Genomic DNA, 16,093 nt, shown 5'->3' with positions numbered 1-16,093 from the left:
TTTTAATTTTGAGACCAATTTTGAGATTTGTACCGCTAATTTGTATCCAAAATGAGATATTTTTTAGCTTTTGTGGTTCAATTTGGGTAATTTTTCACAAGTTACGGGCAATTTTTGAATTACCTGGGCCAATTTTGGGTCCATTTTGGGCAAAAAATGACAATTTTGGGTCAATTTTGATCAATTACCAGATCAATTTAGGCAAAATTTTGAAAAATTTTGGCAAATTTTGACAATCTTTTAGCAAAATATGGTGTTTTTTTAATGAAACAGGGCAAAATCACGAAAATTTTGGCTGAATTTTGGCTCAACTTTCTGACACTTTTGGGCTAATATGTCAATAATTTGGGTCAAATCTAATAGTTTCGGGTTGAAGTTATTTCGATTTTGTGTTTAAAAGCAAAAATCGGTGTTAAAATTTAATTAATATAGTCAATTATTGGTTATTTTAGGCAAATTTTGGATTAAAACCGGTTAATTTGCATGAATTTTGTATAAAAGTTGAAATATTTTGGTCAAAAATAGGCAAATTTAGGACCAAAGTGCCTAAAATTGGGCAATTTTTAGGTAAAAATTGAAAAAATTGGGTCTAAATAGGTGAATTTCAGGACTATATGAGCTTAAATTGAAAACTTTAAAGAATAATTTGGGCTTTCTTTGGTGAAAATTATTTACATTTGGCACTAAAATTCAATTATTTACTCAGAACTGGGTTGAATTTAGGCAAATACTTCCAATTTCTACACCAAACGGGGCTAAATTCTTCAAAAATCTGATAAAATTTGAAAGTTTTTACTTTATTCTGGACAATTCTAGTGAACAATCGTGTATAATTGGCTGATTTTTTGATGAATTCTTACTAAATCCTGTTAATTTAGGCAAAAAAATAGGCAAAATCGGGCTAAAAATCTTAAAATACCAACTTTGTTAAACTCAAAACCACAAAATTTTAGAAATTCAGGGGCTAAATCGAGGCGTTATAGAGGTTGCTGGGACGTTTGGTTAACAATACAAAGTAATTTGTAGCTATCAGAGTGAGTTATTAACTTTTAGAGACACTAATAAGTACACTATACATGTATAATAAGCAGAACAACGTTAAACTAGGCTTATATGCATGTGGGTCAATTGGTTTTTGCAATACTATGGGTTTGGAGAATGATAAGTTTGATAATTTAGAAAATATATCAAAAGTTAAGATGTTTAAGTCACGCTAAAGTTATGTTACGGACAATATATGAGAATTATGTTAATGAATATGGGCATATGATTTCGTATATAGGATTAGGGGGGATAGTACAGTTCGTTATGCTAACAGTATTTGGTTAAGTTGAACACAATTATTTAGTCTAAAATCGACATTAATGTGACCGGTCTGGTCTATTTTGTGCCTGGGGAACTAAAAGACGTCTTATTAAGATACCAAAAAAATTTACTCACGTGTGCGCTTAAAAACCAACCTACAATGTGAAAAATCGGGTCTGAGAAGCAAAGAACGGGTGCTCAAAGTTACTAAATCAGTGGACTGTTCTTTTGGGGGGAGAAACCGTCTCTTTTAGTCGGTCGTACTTGAGATGTTCAGAGCCTTAGAACATCTTACACAGCGCGGTATGTGGCCCAACCATAGAAACTGTGTGACCTCTGGGTTTTTGATTTGGAAAACTAGCCACAAAAAGTGGACCATTTCCCTAAATGTGTGAGCAACCGACGTTCTTTATTGCTCATTGTTCCCCACTGGTTTTTAACTCTGATGTGGTAGCGATTATATTCGCTTGATCTTAATTACCACATTAGAGCTAAACCAATATTATTATAGCGACCAAAATTAAGTGCTAGAATAAGTCTCACTATATGCTCACAATGTTCTTTGCTAATTTCCAAACCTAAGTATTATTTGCTAGAAATAAAATTGATTAGATATAAAGATTAATTATTAAACAGATAGAAAGGATAGAGCAGAAAATGGGGGAAAATCCTACTTGAAAATATGGTGGGGTATCTAATCTTAATCAAGATGTTGAATCCATCTTACTGCTGGATGTGAATATTACTCTAACTCTATTTTGCTATCAAATCGGCAGACTTACAATCGCTGCTCTTATTCACACTTAGCGGAGGAGTAGATGTTTCGCTCTCAGAGCAGAGAGAGGAAAAAAGAGAGAGAGAAAGAAATTTTCAGTGGATAATGAAGCGGCTTAAGTTTGCGCTGATTGAGGTTCGTACTGATTTCCTTCAGCAGCAATCTCTAGGCTCGTGCGTGATTATAATTGAGTCAACACGACTAAAAAATCACAAGACCTATGACTAGCTCCGAATCAATTCCTATGCCATTCGTGGAGCCGACTATTATTCGACTTTAGTCATATACTCGTTTCAAACTTGTTGCTGTGAAGAGCGGCCTGGATAGCTTCAGTATCCTTCACTTAGTACGCCTATCAATAGCGGCAGTGAATCAAACGGCATGGCTTGCTCTATAGTGTATCAAATATTACACAGCAGTATTTGGCAAGGAATAATGTATTCCTTGACTCACCGCATCTCACGCAGCATAGATCTCTCGTCATTTTCCGTCAGTTTAGACTAAGTCTAAAGTGTTCACAAAGTCGACAGTTAAAAAATTACACTCTCTGTAGTATCGGTAATTGCAGCGGCAATTATCCAATTAGCAATACTACAGTAAAAGTGACCTGGCACACTGAAGTCTGTACAATTTGACGTCATCTATTTTAGCCTACTGTTCTTTTATAATATTTGGCTCACAAAATAGCGATAGTTTTCACTAAAAACTTAAAAAGTAACAAAAAAACATATATTCAGCACCCAGTTGATCACTTTTATTTGTTTCGCCAAGCTGTTAATTGAGAAAATGTCAGCGTAAATTGCGTTTCAACTAAAAAACTAAAAAATTGCGTTTCAACTCTTTTTCTACATTCTTTGCACAAGAAACATCAATTTTTTCACTTTTTTGTCAAAATATGCCAAAAGATGACAAATAATTATTAAAAATTATTATGCAAACAACACCAAATTACTCAATATTAATTGCACGAGCAAACTTTCACCTTATGAAACTTTGTTGTATACTCCATTATAAATAGCATAAATCAATTTATTCTACATTCTTACCTCAAAAATTACCAACTTTTGCACAATTTTGGCCTTTTTTAAAAGAAAAAATACAAAAAATTTAGTCAAAAATTATCACCAAATATTGTTTATTATAAACCCGATTCTTTAACAGTATTTCACCGACCATATTTTAACATTTTTTAAATGTACAAAAAAACTTGGCGGCGAAGAAGTATATTTTTAAACTTTTTACCACCAAAAAACACCTTAAGCGCTCTATTCAAAATATTTTGAATAGAGCGCTTAAGGTGTTTTTTGGTGGTAAAAAGTTTAAAAATATACATTGGCGGCGAAGAAGTATATTTTTAAACTTTTTACCACCAAAAAACACCTTAAGCGCTCTATTCAAATTATTTTCAACCCGTATTTTTACCAATGTTTTATTGGCCCCCATATCGGGCATTTCCCGAAACAGTGATGAAGCCATAAAAACACTTTTTTAACTCAATTTTCAGACAAAATTTAGACCCCAATTTCTTCAATTTTCACGTCATTTTTCACAATATTTTGTGCTGCCTTCATTCTCATGCGGTATTTTCAGTTCGGAACTCTCCTTGAAACTTCTCTCCAAGCTTGAAATTCAACAAACTTCCAATTTAATTATTTCGTACTTACTTGTTAATTCAAACATATGGGCAACAGAAACCAAAAAATTAATACCACTTATGAGGTCTCAGAATCGCAAAACAATTAACTTTATTACATTAAAACAAAACCTTATCAATTTTAGGCTATCTTTTTCTTCCTTTACCTCAGTATTCCATCAGGTTAGTCACTTTCGTTTTTCAGTCCTTCATCGTCTTAAAAAAAATCGCAAAATTTTTGAAAAATTTTACAAGTTTCGCTCATTCACCGCACTAACTCTTTTTTCAAAAATTTTACAAGTTCCACCGATCCAACAATACAAAATTTACAAAAAATTACAAGTCTTTGCCAACCACGAGAAACAAATTTTCAAAAAACTTTACAAGTTTTCGACAAGGGCTCCTAAAAAAGGCCAAGCCGGTATTGTAACGAGGAGGAACCAGGTCCCCCCCATAAAATACTGGCATTTTCAACATTACTAATACCAACGGCTATCTTTTCAGACTTTGCAAGAATCTTGCAAGAGTCTTGTAAGATTACGCACCGTCTTGCAAGATCTTTCAAGACTCTTGCAAGATTTTGCAAGATAGCCGTCGGATATGCAAGAATCTTGATAGATAAAGGTCGGTCTTGTAAGATTCTTGCAAGATCAGCGTGTGATGGTTGCAAGATGGGTGTCCAGAAATCTAGTCTTAGCTTGAGCGTGGGCCTTTTTGGCTTCTTTGATGACTAGAGCCGGTGCAATAGGGAGCTCCAGAAGGAGCACACCTGACCTAGCTACCAAAGAAAAAAAGACCATATAGAGCTAAGACTAATGCTCGAAAGGGTCAAAAACAAGGGCGGGGTTTATCGCGCTGCACGAAGGGGTCACAAACAAGAGCGGGGGTTATTGCGCTGCGGAAAGAAACAGACAAAGATATAAATGAACATCTAAATGCACCAGAAAAGGGGCACAGAGAGAGGTGGTGGATTTTTCAACGGCTATCTCGCAAGATCTTTTAGCGTTCCTGCAAGATAGGCGTCCGCTTCTTGCATCTTGCGAGATAAACGCGTCATTTGCAAGAATCTTGCGATGTCTCGCAAGATAAACGTCATTTGCAAGAATCTTCCAATATGTTGCAAGATAAGCGTCGGAGTTCGTCTGGGGTATCTTTCAACAATCAATTCCGTTTTAAAAGTTGATTATCTCTCCGTAAAAAATATCGAACGGCAGTAATTGGTCTATAAAAAAGGTGAAAGTACATCTCGTATCAACTTCCTGAAACCCCGTTTCTCTGCGGGCTGGTACATTAACCCCCAATAATTTAATTGTTGGGAAAATAAGTCTGTTGTTGAATTAGAGGTACTTTAGGAAAATCCACTTGTTAAACATGTTTTTCATTAGCATCAACTTAATTAAAAAAGACGTAAAGAAGCAAGTTTTGACAACACTTCTCGGAAATTAAAATGTTAGTAGAACGAACAAAATTTAGTTATAAAAATAATTGGCTGTGGTGAATGAATGTTGAGAAATTTTTTATCAGCTTCGAAAAAACAATGTGAGTCATTTAAACTATATGCTAAGTTATCCTATTGGACCCAGGTGGTTACTGTCCAAAAAGATTTAAAAGATTTTACACTTTTTCTTGATACCTCATGAGATCAATAATCCGTTTTGGATTGTTTCTGTTAAACATGATTTAACTTTTGCTGCAATCTCAGCCAAATCAAACTTACTACAAAAACTTCCAAATATCAAAACAAACTTAAAATTTCAAAAAGGAAATGGATGAAGTTGCATCACCTCAGGTAATTATTTGCGCTTGTTATTTATGAGACTAATTCACTTGAGTACAAAACGAAAACAAATACAGGCAGATGCCAAAATTTCAAAAACACTTCGAGAACACCACAGTGTTCAAGGCTCTACAATTATAAGAAATTATCTGCAATAACTGTAAATCATTTGTCGTTTGTTGCTTCTCACCTGAAAACTGGTGGGTCTTCCATAAAAAGAGACAAGGTAGAATTGACAACAAACTAAACCCAAAATATAAACAGTTTAGAGATCTGTAAAACTTTTGAAGGAAACTAAATGGTCGCAGCCCTCAGTCAAATCATATAACCAACCAGCAAAATAGCATTTGAATTAACCAAAAGTAATTGAGACTTCTTACCATTTAGGTTGAGTTACTTGATGGCAAAATTGAAAACAAAACAGAGACATTTGAATTTTTTTGAAAGTTAATTTGAAGGTCTTTAAAACAAAAAAAAATAAAGTGTAACAACAACAACAAAGAAGACAAACGGAGGAAAAAATTTAAAAAAATTCATTAAATTTTGCGAGAACTGTGTCTTAGCTCAAACCTCAACTTGTTAATTCAAACATATGGGCAATAAAAATCAAAAAATTAATACCACTTGTGCTGTCTCAGAATCGCAAAACAATTAACTTTCTTACATTGGAACAAAACCTTATCAATTTTAAACTATCTTTTTGTTCTTTTACCTCATTATTCCATCAAGTTAGTCATTTTTGTTTTTCAGTCCTTCATTAGTCTCATTAAAATAGAAAAAAGATTCAGAATTTAAAAAAAATCGCAAAATTTTTGAAAAATTTTACAAGTTTCGCTCATTCACCGCACTAACTTTCTTTTCAAAAATTTTACCAGTTCCACCACTCTAACCATACAAATTCACAAAAAATTACAAGTCTTTGCCAACCACGAGACTTATAATTTTCAAAAAATTTTACAAGTTTTGGACAAGGGCTCCTAAAAAAGGCCATGCCGGTATTGTAACGAGGAGGAAACAGGTCCCCCCATAAAATACTGGCATTTTCAACATTACTAGTACCAACGGCTATCTTTTAAGACTTTGCAAGAATCTTGCAAGAGTCTTGTAAGATTACGCACCGTCTTGCAAGATCTTTCAAGACTCTTGCAAGATTTTGCAAGATAGCCTTCGGATATGCAAGAACCTTGATAGATAAAGGTCGGTCTTGTAAGATTCTTGCAAGATCAGCGTGTGATGGTTGCAAGATGGGTGTCCAGAAATCTAGTCTTAGCTTGTGCGTGGGCCTTTTTGGCTTCTTTGATGACTGGAGCCGGTGCAATAGGGAGCTCCAGAAGGAGCACACCTGACCTAGCTACCAAAGAAAAAAGACCATATAGAGCTAAGACTAATGCGCGAAAGGGTCAAAAACAAGGGCGGGGTTTATCGCGCTGCACGAAGGGGTCACAAACAAGAGCGGGGGTTATTGCGCTGCGGAAAGAAACAGACAAAGATATAAATGAACATCTAAATGCACCAGAAAAGGGGCACAGAGAGAGGTGGTGGTTTTTTCAACGGCTATCTCGCAAGATCTTTTAGCGTTCCTGCAAGATAGGCGTCCGCTTCTTGCATCTTGCGAGATAAGCGCGTCATTTGCAAGAATCTTGCGATGTCTCGCAAGATAAACGTCATTTGCAAGAATCTTCCAATATGTTGCAAGATAAGCGTCGGAGTTCGTCTGGTGTATCTTTCAACAATCAATTCCGTTTTAAAAGTTGATTATCTCTCCGTAAAAGATATCGAACGGCAGTAATTGGTCTATAAAAAAGGTGAAAGTACATCTCGTATCAACTTCCTGAAACCCCGTTTCTCTGCGGGCCGGCACATTAACCCCCAATAATTTAATTGTTGGGAAAATAAGTCTCTTGTTGAATTAGAGGTACTTTAGGAAAATCCACTTGTTAAACATGTTTTTCATTAGCATCAACTTAATTGAATAGACGTCAAGAAGCAAGTTTTTGACAACACTTCTCGGAAATTAAAATGTTAGTAGAAAGAGCAAAATTTAGTTATAAAAAAATTGGCTGTTGTGAATGATTGTTGAGAAATTTTTTATCAGCTTCGAGAAAATAATGTGAGTCATTTTAACTATATGCTAAGTTATCCTACTGGACCCAGGTGGTTATTGTCAAAAAAGATTAAAAACATTTTACACTCCTTTTTACCTGATACCTCACGAGATCAATAATCCGTTTTGGATTGTTTCTGTAAAACATGATTTAGTTTTTGCTGCAATCTCAACCAAATCGAACTTACTACAAAAATTTTCAAATATAAAAAAAAACAAATAATCAAAAAGGAAATAGATTAGGTTGTATCACTTCAGGAAATTATTTGCGCCTGTTATTTATGAGAGTAATTCACGAGACTACAAAACGAAAACAAATACAGGCAATTGCAAAAAATACAAAAACACTTATAGAACACCAGTGTTCAAGGCTCTATTATTATAAGAAGTTATCTGCAAAAACTGTAAATCGTTAGTTGCTTCTCATCTAAAAAATGGCTGTTCTCCCTTAAAAAGAGACAATGTAGAAATGACAACCAACTAAATCCAAAAAATAAACAGTTTAGAGATCTCCAAAATTTTTGAATGGAACTAAATGGTCGAAGCCCTTAGTCAAAACATATAAACAACCAGCAAATTAATATTTGAGTTAATCAAAAGTAATTGAGACTTCGTACCATTTAGATTGAGTTACTTGATGGCAAAATTGAAAACAAAAAGAGACATTTGAATTTTTTTTGAAAGTTAATTTGAAGGTCTTTAAAACAAAAAAATATAAAGTGTAGCAACAACAACAAAGAAGACAAACGGAGGCAAAAATGAAAAAAACCATTAAATTTTGCGAGAGAACTGTGTCTTAGCTCAAAAGCATAAACTATTCATCAAAAACAATTAACATATTCAGATACGCCTGTGCATGTTCACAACTATCTTTTCCTTCAACTGAACTTGTCACAAAAGTGATAATTGGACAAGGAAACAAAAAGATTCTATATTATTTTCAATTATGCTCAAAAGTCAAAAGAAAGCATTTGAAAAAATCATATATGGGTTTTTGACTGTTTTTACTGAGACTATGCCAGAAATTGAGAACAACAAGATAAAATAGGGTCAAAGTTCAAAAGTTGGCCGATGTTTTCTTAAAACAAATGAATTCAATTTCATAAGAGACATTAGATACCAACTGAAAGCATTGTCTAGGATCTTTTTTAGCTTCTAAAACAAATTGGATCTTGGATTTGGGAGACTAAATCATCAGACCACAAAATATATAACAAATGAAAGTAAATTATAAGATTTCTTCAAAATTTTACGAAAAAAATGGTCTGAACAATAAAAAAACTTGGGCTTATTGCTGAAACCATTTATATAATTTATTTAACGTAAGGTTCCCTGGTGAAATCGAGATTAGCTCTCAGATCAGCTGCTCAATTGGTTGCGAAATATATTACTTTTTTTCGAAACTTTTTGCAAAATTTTTCAGTATTTCAAAAAAATAAAATGCAATTTGAACAATTATCCCGTTAAAATTTGCGAAAAATTGGCAAAACTATAATTCCAGAATAATATTGAATCCATTGGGGGTACAACATATATTCTAGCCGAAAAACTTGGATCGAACAATTCAGCGACCCTACTCAATCTTTAAAATTTGTACCGCTAAAAGTTTTAACATACTTTATCAAAATTGTTGAACATGTTGTCAAAAATAAATGTGAAAAAAAAACAACGGAATGTCGTCTATTAATCACAAAATTTTAGTCTTGGGTAACTCCCTGTTAAAAGCACAAATAAAAAAACTTTATAAATTTCATATTCTACGCTGCACGGGCTTTCTAATGATATCACTCACAACTCTCACCGATGATTATATCGATCGGCCAAAATTGACTGAATAAAAAAACCATTTGAGTATATAGTTCCCCCACTAAAGTGGGTCTTAACAAATATGTATACATATTTTATTGACAAATGTTTTCATAATCCTTTTTCGCTAGAAAAATTGTTTGACCAGAAAATTTTATATTACAGATGATTTGCAAAGGCGTGTATAGTTTATAGTATTTACAATAAATATACAAACATGTGTGCATCATTTTATCAAACTGTTCAAGTTATGTCTGAGAGGCGTTTAGACTCCAAAATAAAACGGGATCTTTTCCGCTAGCGCCCCCCCCCCCTTTCAGTAAATTAGGCACCCACATTTGTGTATGTTTTGAACATTATGTATGCATTTGAGTTAGTACGTATGCATACAGATGAATAGGCATTTGAAAGGTTTGAAAATAATATGTATATAGCAATAAGCCACATCATATAATGTAAACATCAACCAAAAACTTGCTCTTACTACATTTTTTTTAAAATTAATTACGAGCTTTGTAAAGGGGTCTACTACTATCTACTATAATTATCTTGAAAATTGTTACATATATGGTTGTTGATGTATTATAACAGGAACGATGTTATGACAATAAATGACCTTTTCAGAAGGGAGCAAAACATTATTATTGGGGGTGCCTAAATTTCGGCTATATAGGTCGGGGGGTGGGGGGGGGGGGGGCTAGCGGAAAAGATCCAGAAAACTTTAGTTTGTTTTCTTTGAGGTTAAAAAGAAAACGTTGATTATAACGTTGAGGTTCAGCAAGTTTTATTTCTGAGTCGAATTCTTACACATACGATCAAACATCTAACTGTTAGAAATTAGCGAGAGAGTGTTTATATTATTGAGAGAGTTACTTCGAGAGAGTTATCGTTCCTGCGAGATTTTATATGCTTATAAATAGAAAATTTGACTGTGTATGTTTGAATTCGAACTCTCTTAACTGAGGGTAATTCATTGCTTTGTCTCGCGTGAAACAAAATTGCTTTTAATTCACTGATGACAATTAAATGATCTTTAAAAGTTTTCAAAGCCGACAAACTTTCTAGATCAGGGTTAAAAGATATGAAGTTAAAAAAATATATACGGGGCAAAATGAATCGGGGTAAAAAGAAAGAGAACCATTTTAGAGAATGGACTGTTTCAATAAGTTGACCTTTTGTATTTTCAGTTGACGTGAATTTTAGTTGGCAATATTATGGCTCCGATCAAACCAATGCCCATAAAACCAAGACAAACTGTTGTTACATAATGCTCTGATTTCTTGGACAGGGTTTGAATTAGGTAGGGTGCTGCTGGTAATGGTAAGTACATTATAAATGTACAAATACCCATCATAAAACTGCGAATATTTGTGGGTAAAAGGCCGGATAAGTTTAACCACATTCCAATACTAAAAACAACACCTAAGGTATAAACAGACGTAACGAGTGAAAGTGCTTTTCTAATCTCCGGGCACGAATATAATGTCGCAAAAGCAATCATTGATAAGATATAGCAACCGGTTACTGTAATTTTGAAGTTCAGCTTTATTTTATAATTTGCGATTATAAGCAACGCCGCGATAATTTCGCCGCAAAGTTGGAAACTGAAAAGTTGAACATAATCTTCCGGTTTTAACAGGTAGGCGTCCGAATGCTTTCCATCACAATAACTGTCGTCTCCTTGTTGGGTTAGGAAAACAAGCTCAACATTTACAATACTGATAGCGTAAAAAATAAACTCGCATCCCGCGCCTATCATGATTATACTAATAGACGCCCGCAAAATATCCCAGTTTTTAACCGCAATTTTCAATTTTTCGTAAATTGAAAGATCGTAATGATCATCGCTTTGACCGATTTCAATTTCAGGTACCAAATTTATTTCTGGCGATAGATAGACTTTGTTTTTCTGGGCGAAGTCGACCAGCACTATTTTTGCTTCCTCGACTCTCCCTTTGGAAAGTAAATAACGCGGCGATTCTTTGAGGAAAAAGAAGGCACAGGGTATGAAAATAACGAAAGGAAGCGTTACTATAAATACATATTGTCGCCATTTTTCGGGTTCGGCATCTTCAGAGAGAAATGGAATCGCGAGTAAGATCTCTGAGCATTGACCAACCGCGGATCCCCAACATAGAGTTGTGAGAAATCCCAACCACTGATGTTTCGGGCTTGAAGTCTCGTACAGATAGATTAACAGCAGTGCAAAGTTGCCTGGAACAAACAACAACAAAACATTAATTACTACCAGTTCCATGTTTGTAAGAAGTTGGCATAAGGTGACTCTGTTTCATTTTCAAGAAAACAAATTCTAAAAATCAAGGCACACAAAAACGACAACATGTGAAGCTGTGCAACCCAAAATGCCTCTCAAAAGAGACAACCAAACTGGTTTCTGCTTTTGTATTTGCTGAATAGAGAATGGATTTCAAAGATTCTGTTTTTGTGTTCTTACCATTGATTATTCAGTCACACAAAATAAGTTTCATTTTGGCCAAAAAGTTGTTTAGCCAATGATATAATTTGACTGTTCTACCCCAATCATTGTCAATAAGCTATGAGTCAAGTACAAGATCAAAATTTTTATATTAAAATTAGGTAAATATTAAAAGCTTCTTCCGAACAGATTAACAGTAATACTTAAATCTTAAAAATTGACAAAATAAATGAAAGTGTATCAAGTAAAGGAGTTTACAAAAGTCTTATTTAGCTCTTCAGAACATTTCTTCAAAAATACCTACTCAAAATTTTCTGGTATATTTTTGAAGCTCAAAGCTCAAAAGCTACAAAATTGTGAATTTAAGGTTTTATGTCTATTTGATCATGGTTCCTGAATTTGATACTATTGTTTTTGTTTTCCAAATAAAACGTCTAGTGTTCTTCATACTATTTTGGTGTTTCATTTCTTCCATTTCGCAGAAATTTAAAATAATTACAGGAAAGCATGTCAATGAATGTCGAGAAGTACACGTAGTGCACAGTTTACGTTTCTCCAATGAAGTCGCTAAGAAAAATTTACACTTGTTGATGAGCATAACAATTTGAACTGGGTATTGGATTTTCAAAATAATTTATCTGTCTCTTGTGACCTTGTTTAAATAAAAAGTATGGCGTAAAACTTTTAGAAAAAACGTTATTTGTCAATCTCAATAGTTGTAGTCATTGGAAGCGTTGAGCTAAAGTTGTGTGGAAATAAGGCAAATTCCAATGAAAACACTTAAAAGGGGTACTTCACAGTCGCCTTGACGCTAAAAAAAAACTCGAAAGCTCCGAAAAATGTCCTCACATGAAAGGGAGCAAAAGAAACATATAAGAAGTGGCCATTTTTTCTAGCTAATTTTGCCCTTGTGTAACCCTCGGCATTTTTATTTGGAAAATATGTGGGGGTAAAATTGTTAATTCATCTATCATAAAAAGTTTAGAGGTGTGGGCGTAGAGAAATTGAAAAAAATGTCACCATTATTGTTGGATAAATTTCGTAACCACTTAGCACAACTGTTTTAGTGTTGGAAAACCTTTTATTTTTGTTCCGGCCCCACTTGTGGGGGATGAACTATATACTCAAATGGGTTTGTTTTTGTTCAGACAATTTTGGCCGATCGATATATTCATCGTAGAGAAATGTGAGTGGTATCATTACAAAGTTCGTCCAGCGTGTAATTCGAACTCACAACATTTTACTGAAATTTCGACTGTTTCGACGAGTTATCGAGGATTGAAGTTTTGAGTGAACACTGGATATTTGGCATGATGATTTTGTTCACTTTTAGTGAAATTTTTCTTCAAATTAAGATATTTTTGTAAAAAATATTAATTCAAAATTACATTTCACGCCACAAAATGAATCAATTTAAAGTTCCTAATAGACAAAAGGCGATGAAAAAAGAATAGTTTTGATCTCATTGGGAAGTTTACTATCAAAAAAATTCGAATTCTATTTGAGAGCTCTTTTTTTTAAAACTTCTTTATATTTTTTAAGTCACCTAGAGACTAGTCCTTTTTCCAACCGAATTTCCACTAAAAAAACTGGTTCACAGTCGAAAGAAGCCCAATGAACAAAGAACTCGTCTTCAAGGAATCGCTCGTGTTTTTTTGGCTTCCACTCGGAGTTTTCGTAATTTTAAATGAAACTTTGATTTTCTTTTTGAGGTATTCCTAATTTCTTGGAGTTTTATGGCATAGAGTTGTTTCAAAAAAACTCAATAAGTTTTGTAATGAATGTGAACTAAACCTATCTAGATCCTTGAGTGGAAAGAACTAATGGCCGCTAAGACTTCAAAAGTGATTTTTCGAGAAGTTTTTTTAACATTAACCGATCATGAAATTATATTTCTGTATTGTAAGTCAGTCTCAGATATGGCAAGATCCCCTTCCTTTCTACTGCAACCAAAGTTAATAGCGGTTTTATCTCCTAATTATTTGGTATATGAATTCAATGCCACAAAATTCTAAAGTTTTTAAATTTTTTTTTGGATATTTTCGGTTTATTGGTTCCTCTTGAAATCTTACAACTTCATCCTGATACTGATATCTCCCGTTGGCTTATGTAAGATTTCAAGGGTTTATGGATAAAGTTTTCAGAGAAGCTTCTATGGTTTACATTGCATCGAAACTTTTTTCTCGCACTTTTCAACTGAATTTTTGATTTTTGCCTGTATTTGTTGTGTTTTCCATACTCAAAAGACTTATTATGATGTTTGATTGATTAACTATGCATGACAATTATCTTTGTGCAACCGAGGTAAAACTCGGCGTATTTATTCGTTTTTATTTATAAGCTATTGAATTTAATGGCTGTTAATAGTTTAAAAAATTTCGAATTTTTTGTTCGAAAATTAATCAATCTTACGGTTCCATTCCACTTCAACAGGAGTTAATGTAGTAAGTGGTTTTATCTTCTAACTATTGGTTTTATGGATTTGATGCACGAGTTTTCATAAATAATTTGTGATACTTTATTGTAATTTTTGTGATTATGGAATCTTAACATATTATCCTAACTTTGACTGTTGCATTGGCAAAAAAAGACGTTCACTGCATCATATATAAAGTTTTCAGAGAAAATCTAAAGGTTTAAATGGCTTCGACACTTTCTTCTCGCACTTTTCTGCTTCATTTTTTGGTTTCTGCCTGTATTTATTGTTGTTTTCCTAGTCAATGACTTATTGTAATTTCTTATTGATGACTTATGAATAGCAGACACCGTTCTTGTCTTCTCGAAGCACAACTGAGCGTATTTATTAGCTTCTATTGAAAGCTATTGAGATTAATGGCGATGATACTACGAGAAGAATGCCGATGTTATAAAACTTTAATTGAAAGTAGAAAAGTCTTTTTGAAAAGTTAGTTTTTTTAATGGCTTCGACACTTCTTTCGCTCACTTTTTTTTATATTGCTGTTCTTGAATGTTTTTTTATTCTTTAGGTAGCAAGAACTGCTGGCCGATCTCATAAGCTTGTGATTGATGATTGGATGAATGAAGTTACTCAAAGCACTCACTTTATACCAAGCAGTCTTAAAGTTTATGATATTATACTTTTTAAAAATTTTTAAGAATTTTTCAATTTTTCAGTTTTTCTTGTTCTTTTTGTCAACTTGTAATTTAGTGTCATCATTGAAAGGTCCCGCACAAATCCTTGTGTTTTAAAAACTAACATTTTTTACTGATATTATGACGTAACTGATGTTTTGTTTGTTGGACAATATGGGTTTCCATAAAAAAGTTATGTGAGTTGTGTGTTTGTGTTTCTTAGCAAAATCGCGTAAAAAACAGATCCCAAAGATTTTCAAATGTTGCCCAATTGAATTCATTTATCCATTCAGTGCAGTTTAAGCTGAATTAGTATAAGATAAATTGAAATAAAAATACATAATTTTCAGATAACAGCTAAAGATTTTAATGGCTTAACTAATTTGTGTTTTCGCAATTGTTGTAATTTGTTGTTCGTATTTTTTGAGTGTTTTTGCATCTTTAGTCTGTTCCTATGGCTAAGTCTAACCAAAGATTTTCTCATAAAGGAAAAATCCGATCTGGTGTGTAGTTAGAAAAAAAGTAAATTTGTGTAGTTAAGTTTTGTCTGATAATAATTTGACGTTGTTACTAGGTGCTTTTAGCTTTAGATATTGAGTTTTTGCCTTGAAGTTTTTGATTTTGCTTTTTTATTGTTGTAGTCCTTTCTCGTAGTCTTTTTAATGGCAGATCTTGTTGTAATGAGGCATGGAATTTAATTAAATTATTAGTTTGGTTGCGTAACGATTTTTTTCAAGCTCATCTCTTTGTCAAAAATTCAAGTAAAAATACAGTTAAGTCAAAAATATAGATTAACGCGGGTCGGAAACAAGATGTACGAACGCACATTAACGAGCTTCCTTGTTGCCATTTGCTCACAAACCTAAGAAGTTCATTGTGTTCAGCTAATCTACAAAGAATAGGTCCAAGAATATGATAACATCGTGGGCAACCGTCAAAGCAAGAGTCAAATTTTTAATGAAAAGTTTAAACTAAATATACAACAAAAAAGTCTCCGAAAAACATCCGATCTTTGCCACCACAATATCTACCATTCAGCTCTGGTGTTATCTGGGAGTTAGTTACGAGCTGAGATGGTCCAAAATTTGAATTAAGATTTTGAGACAACATTCTTGATTTATTCTGCAACAAAATGAAATCTACTTAATAATGATGTTTATTTG

At 33.5% G+C, this 16,093-nt stretch overlaps 1 protein-coding gene across 2 annotated transcripts in view; it reads right to left on the bottom strand.

The window, feature by feature from the left end:
• Positions 1-10,096: 10,096 nt before the first annotated feature.
• LOC142354571 (putative transporter SVOPL) overlaps positions 10,097-16,093 on the bottom strand; it is a 37,908-nt gene continuing 31,911 nt past the window's right edge. For both annotated transcript variants that reach the window (XM_075406896.1, XM_075406897.1), the window contains exon 2: positions 10,097-11,614. In XM_075406896.1, the coding sequence (XP_075263011.1) occupies positions 10,584-11,614 (1,031 nt within the window). In that variant the 3' untranslated portion in view covers positions 10,097-10,583. The remainder of the gene's footprint in view (positions 11,615-16,093) is intronic.

Source organism: Convolutriloba macropyga, chromosome 15, assembly GCF_964194025.1.
Source record: "Convolutriloba macropyga chromosome 15, txConMacr16.3, whole genome shotgun sequence".
Lineage (NCBI taxonomy): Eukaryota > Metazoa > Xenacoelomorpha > Acoela > Convolutidae > Convolutriloba > Convolutriloba macropyga.
This window is presented reverse-complemented; position numbering and strand designations above follow the sequence as displayed.